At 39.0% G+C, this 7,765-nt stretch overlaps 2 protein-coding genes across 4 annotated transcripts; one reads left to right on the top strand and one right to left on the bottom strand.

Annotated features, from left to right (window-relative positions):
- Positions 1 to 238: 238 nt before the first annotated feature.
- On the top strand, positions 239 to 3,832 carry LOC126617562 (probable protein phosphatase 2C 76). Of its 2 annotated transcripts, XM_050285603.1 has the most exons (10): positions 239 to 506; positions 833 to 926; positions 1,005 to 1,196; positions 1,358 to 1,485; positions 1,985 to 2,083; positions 2,345 to 2,503; positions 2,679 to 2,765; positions 2,892 to 2,983; positions 3,294 to 3,368; positions 3,557 to 3,832. In XM_050285603.1, exons 2-10 carry the CDS (start codon positions 871 to 873, stop codon positions 3,713 to 3,715), a joined length of 1,047 nt encoding a protein of 348 aa, XP_050141560.1. In that variant the 5' UTR covers positions 239 to 506; positions 833 to 870; the 3' UTR covers positions 3,716 to 3,832. The 2 variants fall into 2 exon arrangements, with proteins under 2 accessions (XP_050141560.1, XP_050141559.1); XM_050285602.1 differs by having other exon boundaries at positions 833 to 1,196.
- A 147-nt stretch (positions 3,833 to 3,979) lies between these two features.
- LOC126617588 (uncharacterized) lies at positions 3,980 to 7,433 on the bottom strand. Of its 2 annotated transcripts, none has more exons than XM_050285606.1 (9): positions 7,283 to 7,433; positions 6,626 to 6,744; positions 6,218 to 6,358; positions 6,008 to 6,113; positions 5,600 to 5,782; positions 5,000 to 5,162; positions 4,648 to 4,880; positions 4,386 to 4,475; positions 3,980 to 4,241 (listed from the first exon to the last, which is right to left on the bottom strand). In XM_050285606.1, exons 2-9 carry the CDS (start codon positions 6,638 to 6,640, stop codon positions 4,195 to 4,197), a joined length of 978 nt encoding a protein of 325 aa, XP_050141563.1. In that variant the 5' UTR covers positions 6,641 to 6,744; positions 7,283 to 7,433; the 3' UTR covers positions 3,980 to 4,194. The 2 variants fall into 2 exon arrangements, with proteins under 2 accessions (XP_050141563.1, XP_050141569.1); XM_050285612.1 differs by having other exon boundaries at positions 6,626 to 6,716; positions 7,283 to 7,423.
- Positions 7,434 to 7,765: the final 332 nt, after the last annotated feature.

Raw genomic sequence — 7,765 nt, 5'->3', positions numbered from 1 at the left:
ATATAGTAACACATAGTGTATCACTACGTTTACTGGTCACACTAAAAAATCTCTCTTACCGATTAAGGACAGGGAGCAAAGTAGAAAAACACGTGGCATACAATTATTACGAGTCTCAAAACCCCTCGTGGATGCGGCTGCACCATATGACTCCTAAAGTGGATGTATGAAAGCCGCCACGTGGCCACCTCTATTCACTGACAAGCTGCAAAAAGCATCTCTCTTTCTCACTTCGTTTACTCTCTCTCTCTCTCTCTCTCTCCTCTCTCTATCCACCGCCTGAATCGCACTCGCTCACTCAGTCTCTCTCTTATTTTCTCTCTCTAGGGTTCCATATTCTATCAGGTTTTTAGAGCGAGAAAATTGTACTTTAAACATTCCTGTGCACGCATGGAGCTGATTGGATCACACTTTTAGATTCGGATCCTTGCCGTCTGCGCCCGGTTTATTCAATCCGATCCGATCCGACTCGGTGCTCGAACTCGAAGATTTCCATCCACAATTCTGTAATCAATTCAACTTTTTCTCCTTAATTTCATCGCGAAATTTGATCGAATTTAGCTCTTGATCTGCTTTTGATTACCTGTGGACGTGCGTATGTGTTTTCTGTTTGTGAACTTGTCAATTAACTTCCTGTTTGGTTGCCGAGAAAGCTGAGGAGGAAAGTGATAGAAACTAGAAAATGTTGTTTTCATTTTGCATCTTTCTGTTGCTTGTTTATGAAATTAGCTTTAGCTCAATCGGAGTAGGCTCGATTAATCGATTTACTCGAAATTTTGTTAGTTACATTGGCATCTTTTGGTGATTTTCGATTTCTGCTGTGCATTTGCAGAAGATCTGGTTTCCGCTGGTAGACCGGTTTATGTTTAGATGATATGCAAAAGTTACATAAGGAGTGTGATTGTTCAAGCTGGGCATATCGTAACGTCTACGAAGGCAAGGGTGCATTTCAACAATACTGATAGATTTTGCATGCTTGCCAATTCGCGGAACCGAGCATTTAGGGCGAGTTTAGCAAGGGTGCATTTCAACAATACTGATAGATTTTGCATGCTTGCCAATTCGCGGAACCGAGCATTTAGGGTGAGTTTAAGGATGATGGTTGATACAGGTGCGACGGATAACCAGGGATCCGTTTTTGATGTGCTGCCTGACAAAGATGAGGATGGTGAATATACCAGTGGAGGGTGTAAAAGGTTTATATCGATTCTCCTTATTTGTCTTTATTTTTTGGGTACAATTTATAGGCGAAAGTGATATCCTTATTCAGCTATAAGTTGACCCGTTCTGAGATTGAATGATCTAACTGGTGCCTTTTGGACTTACCTTCATGTTCCTGTTTTTGTCTCGTTGACAGCGAAGGTGGAAAACTGAGTTGCGGTTATTCAAGTTTCAGGGGAAAAAGAGCAACCATGGAGGATTTTTATGATGTTAAAATGTCCAAAATTGATGGGCAAATGGTCTGCCTGTTTGGAATTTTCGATGGTTAGATTCTCGTTATATTCCTTTTTTGTTTTAGATAACGGAATATGTTCTGATTACTAAAAGTCTTAAATGTAGGGCTAAAAATCATTCGTTACAATGTCTATGGAATGCTGTCTACATAAGAATCAAGAGTGTTTGGACACGTGGAGTATATTTAGGTTTTTCGAACATATTTGGGACCATTTAGTGGCTGAACCCTTAGGAAACTGCAGTGGCAAACGGTTGGGCAAAACTGATAACTTTTGCTGCTTTAGATGCTACGTGTGGTAACTTTCCACGTAAAGGAAAAAATCAAAGCTTGTATCATTTTAATTACGGAGTCAGTTGATATTACTCGCATATATCTGAGGGTTCTGCTACACAACTTTGACCTTATTCCTAAGATGTAATTGTCCTGAGATTTCAGTCAAATATAAGCATTTTGCCTACTGGCTAAAGTAGAAAGTACTTGTCCTATGTATGATGCAAGGTTTTCTAATTTTTTTGTCTGTCTTTACAGGTCACGGTGGTTCTCGTGCTGCTCAATACTTGAAGGAGCATCTATTTGACAATCTCATGAAGCATCCACAATTCATGACAGACACAAAGTTAGCTATTAGTGCGTTCCTTTATACCTAAATTTGTGCAGCACATACAATAAAGTGTTAGGGTGATATGGTTGTAGCATGTCTATTGTTCTGACACAGGATCCCATACAAGTGGAATTATTTAGTTTTGTGTCCTCTTAGTTCATTTGGAAAGAGATGAAATTTTTTTACGCCTGTCATTTCATCAAGCTGTGGGGTCCTGCACTGAACACTATTCTACCCTGTGACATAGGTCTGTTTGGTTCTTCTGGGTAACTTGGGTGACCTTGCAGGTGAATCGTATCAACAGACCGATGCAGACTTTTTGGATTCTGAAAGAGATACATACCGGGATGATGGTTCTACTGCTTCAACAGCAGTCTTGGTTGGTAACCATCTATATGTTGCCAATGTTGGAGATTCACGTACAGTAATATCAAAGGCAGGAAAAGGTATAAATTGAATCATTAGTCATTGAAAAGTGGTTAAAAATATTATGATACGTAACAGAATTCATCATGAAGTATATCCGACACCTTTCCATGCTGAAAATGTTGAATGTAAGAGTTTAATATTTTGATATGCTGGATATCTAAAATTAACTTTTGTTTTTCCCATTTTGGACAGCTATTGCTTTATCCGAGGATCATAAACCAAATCGAAGTGATGAGAGGAAGAGAATTGAAAATGCTGGGGGTGTTGTAATGTGGGCAGGTAATGTGCTATTCAAGCATCAGGTGTTGATTTTATTCATGGGCTTGAAAAATTCTATACGGTTTCACTGTTTACAACATTATGATAAATCAGCAAGTGACCTACTTCTTTCTGCTATGTTCTCAGGCACTTGGAGGGTAGGAGGTGTGCTGGCTATGTCTCGGGCTTTTGGGAACCGCATGTTGAAGCAATATGTTGTTGCAGAACCTGAGATCCAGGTGATCATTGAACTTGTCGCTGTTTGATTCTGGATTAACTTATTTCTTTATTTGTTTTCTGAGGATTTAATCTGTCCGTGTGGTGAACCCGTCTTTACTCTTTCTGAATGGTAAATAGTAATTTCCTACTAATTGTTGTATCCGAGGAGTCTTATTTTGGTAGCATATATCACAAAATACTTGTTTACTCGTGGATGTTACATATATTTGTATCCCCTAGATTGGAAGATTTTTCATTCCCGATTTCGAAAACCAACACAGATTGGAAGTTAAAGCAAAATTTTCATCAGTTTTTTTCTTTCTATTTCAGGACCAGGTGGTGGATGATGATTTTGAGTTTCTAGTGCTTGCTAGTGATGGGGTATGGGATGTGCTAACGAATGAGGTAAATCCTATCCTGGCTGTTACCTTCGATTTTGACACATATGCAGACACAAGGCCATTCACCGGTCCTTTCATGATCGGACATGGGATGGGCGAGTTCTTTTGTGTAGGCGAACGGTTGTTTTGCAATATTATTGCAATGATAAGAACCCTGGCTCCCTGCTTATCTATTTCTGCCTCATGTTTCAGGTTGCTGTTGAAGTTGCCAAAACAGAAGAAGAACCCGAGGCAGCAGCTCGAAAGTTAACGGCGGTCGCCTTTTGCCGTGGCAGTGCCGACAACATAACGTGCATTGTGGTGAAGTTCCAGCATGACAAAGCAGAGCCAGCCAGCGCTCACCAAGATTAGAAATTTTACATATTGCAGGTGTGGTTTTGTCAACATTTTTAAGAAAACTGAATATTACATTTGCGCATGCAAATGGATGAATGTGCTTATAGAAATTAAAGCAATTTTGTTTATTCATTAGTTTTGTATCTAATTTTTTCGATTTCCTGTACGTAGAAGACGGGGTTTTCGACCTGTTTTGGTTGCCGTATTTGTACATGTTTGCATTGTATACCTCTTCTGCATAGCTGTAAAATGTCGGATCGCGTGTTTTGAGTGGCGCACTTCATGTTTTAGGGCTCAATCCCTAAATTATTAAACATGTAGAGTCTGAAGTCGGACCCGTAAAAGTCGAACCCGAAAAAGTACGTACAAAAACGAAGAGAATCGAGACTCAAAATTTACATGTACTCATTGCTCAAAAATAGCATCTACCTCATCCTAAACAAAAGAGAGCTCCAAAATACACGAGACCGCGTTGCCTTGGCGCGTAAGAAAGGTTACTCCGATTGAGAGCCTTCACCAGGGTCGACAAAGAACTCTTCCACTGCGAAAATAACGCGTAAGGTAGTACTTAGTTTTCTTCTCCAAATCAAAGAATCATCGATGCAATCAAACTAGTAAGAAACGAAAAGAATGTTCAAATGGAAACATCGAGGGACGAAGCATTTGAGTAATGTGGTTTTAGTACCCATGTCATTTTGCTCTGGAGAATCAAGCATTATGTCCGAGTCGGAAGGCAGAAAGGGTGAACCCGAATAGTTTCCAAGTGATCCAAGATCTGTTCATGAAATAAGTTGAAGAAGAATCCATCAATAAAAGAGGAAACGGTTAACAAGCGCACCATGGCTTCACAACCAAAACTTATTAAAAACTCTAGTTCAGTATACTGACCGTTTCCCGTGTCCATGTTCTTCAACATAAGATTGTGCATCAAGGAAAACTGTTCTTACCTGGTAAGTTTGGCCATCCAGCAGTATCAACGAGGCCGAAATTCCAAGGAGCCTGTCCCGATAACTTTCCACCATCTGTTCCATTACCGAACCTCTCCAAATTTGCAAAGTGAGTAAATGCAGGATCAAGCATCGATGTGTCTGCGCCTAGCCCTGATATTTCTGATGGAGTGTAAGGAAACTGGCCATTGGACACTGATACAGGACTTGAAACCATCTCTGTCTTGATACCGCTGTCAAGGATGATCAAGAACACATCACAAACAACGGTCACTGTGTGCGTGCGTGACAGAAACTTTACTGAATGCTTAGAACAACTAAAGAAAAAGTGGATGTGAGATAGAATCCTCACTCTTGACATAAGTTTAGGGGCATATGGTGGAAATTTCCATGAGCAGGGATTCCATTGACCAAATGACAACTCGATATAGTGCCCATGGAATTGATTGGGTGATGACCCTTAGACGGAAATGAAGGCTGCTGCATGACGGGGTATCCCATAGGTAAATTGTTAACTGCACTAAATATAAACAAACGAGGAATAAGGGATCACATTACATTTAGATCTATGGCATAGAATTCAGTTAGAAGTAGGCAACAACCTTCCAATAAACCAACACCAAAAGTGAGAAGGAATTTAAATACGAGAAGACATGCATTTTAGCCATTTGCGTTCAGTATGGCCTACACTTTACATGACCATGCTCAGGAAAGAAATGTCTCAACAAATAAGCCAAACAAGGTGTATCTCAATTACGAGTAAATTCCCCCCGAGTATTTTTCTGAATTCAAGTATAATTTTCCTTTTTACCAAAGTTGGAATTGGAACTCAAAAACTGGTCATTGGTATTGAAAGAAGAGAAAATGGAATGCAGCTCCTACTCCTTTCTTCTACAAAAATTTAAAACGCTGACGTGTGCCTATACATTCAAGTTCTCTGAAAAGAAAATACCTGGCATGTAATGCATCCCATTATGCAAGGGAGGCAATGGAATCTCTGGAGGCTCTTGCTGTTTCATCAGATGGTATTGTTGCTCAAGCAAACGGTTGTACATAACAATTTGATTTTTCAGCTTTAGCCTCGTGTAGTAAGCCTTGAAAAATTCTGCATTTTCTACTTCCAATTTCTCAAGTACTAAATAAAAAAAAATAAAAAATATGACAATTAGAGCAATTCGAAACATATAGCAGCAATATAACGACCAAGTCAAAATCTTCTTTTGCGCTATCAACTAGTAATACTTATGCATTGCGAACAATGAAGAAAAGTGAAGATGTCATATAAAAGGGAATGGAAAGCTTTATTTCCATGTGTCTGGAGGAAGAAAAAACAAAGGAAATTATGTATGTAGCGGCATACCCAAGCTTGTAAAGCCCGGCTCAATCCTAGCACGATCTAATAGGGTATTGATGACTTCATTTTTGTTCATATACAACCGCAGACATCTTTCAACCAAATTCTGGACCTACAATGTTCATTAATTACCCAAGCAAAACAATGTAATTAAGTTTCTTCCTTGGAACAAAATCAAACTCAAGCTCAAACAAGTAAAGTAAAAATATGTCTTACAACTTCAATATCTTCACGCGTGACTTTTGTACTCTTGTTGCTGGAAATAGATACTGAACCAGAGTCCACCGTAGGAACCTCACTGACGCCATTTTGTTGGTCATTATGGGGAAATTGCTTCTCCATTGATTTCTGTTTATCCTGTGAAAGTCCTCTTGCTTAGGGATACGAAGCTCAAAGAAGTAAACAAGACTTGCGAAATAAATGTACTGTTTTGAACTCATCAAAATGTGAGGCTATCTAGGTGGGGGGAAACAATTCAGTTGTATGGTTTATGGCAACAAACAGCTAAGAGCTTTTCATACATCAACACTGGCTTAGAGAAATTCGGGTGCTATCATTGTCTGTCAGATTAATAAAATCAACAATAACTCGCAGATTGAGAATACATATAAATGATGCTAAAACCTGCAATATCTTCATTTCACTTCAATGCACCTAAACACCGAGCTTTTGTTTGGCTCGAGATCTTCCGTTCAACTTTCTATGATGGCTAAATCTGAGAGACCAATAAATCCAATTATGACCTGAAATATCATAAAAATTGTGTACAAAAGGATGAACAATTGGAATGTCGAATATGCAAGACGGGCAAATTTTCATCTAACAAGATTAGTATAACATGCCAAACAAGGAAATGGATTGATTTCACCACTTCCAATCATCCATTTATGTAAAAGGAACAACTTTGTTTTTCTGTTTCTGGAATTAATTGGTAAATTACAATCCTTCTCGTTTTCCATCAACTCTCGGCATCTAAACAGAGAACAAATCTCAGAAACCAACAACCAATGATCACTTCCCCCTGAACCCTTGTTTGGTTGCCAAGAGAATCCAAGAAAGAAAAAAATAAAACAACACATCACCCCCCCCCAAACCCAAATCTCCAACTCAATTCTCTTCTTTTCTTCCTACCCTTTTCTCAGCAACCAAACAAGCATCAAAATTTATGATAAGAGAACTGAAAGGAAGCATCTTGAAGCAAAAACAAGCAGAAAAATAACCCAGAAAAAAAAAAACAAAAATCGTGTGGGGGGAGGAAAAAACAAAAAGGTTTGGAGTTACCATAAAATGGAAGGCTTCGGAGAGGAGGACTGCTACTGCTACTGCTAGGGTTTCCAGAGGCAGGCTTTACTGAAACGTTGGTGACAGAGCTTAGGCATTAGAAATTTAAAACCAAGTGGGAAGGGAAACAGAGTGAAAACGTCGGTCGCAGGCAGGTGGTGTTTTGTTTTTTTGTGTTTTTACGAATTCGTCATTTATGAGATTTGAAATCTCTCACTTTCGAGTAAAGAGGCATACTATCAGATCCGTAGTACTGAGTGGCAAAAGAACATGCGGTGTTTTGTAGTTTTTGTGTTTTTATGGGGGTGAAATTTTGAGTAAAGCTGCTTGTACCCTGTGCTGTTGATGTTGTACGTGGCTTGGTCCTTTTGGTTTTCATTTTGTGTTTTGGTGACAATATATGGTGTTTCATTTGACCTAGTTGTGGTTTTCACCTTCATTTTCTAGTTACAATTATTTTGACAAACAATAATAATATTCTAC

This window comes from Malus sylvestris, chromosome 1, assembly GCF_916048215.2.
Source record: "Malus sylvestris chromosome 1, drMalSylv7.2, whole genome shotgun sequence".
Classification (NCBI taxonomy): Eukaryota; Viridiplantae; Streptophyta; class Magnoliopsida; order Rosales; family Rosaceae; genus Malus; species Malus sylvestris.
This window is presented reverse-complemented; position numbering and strand designations above follow the sequence as displayed.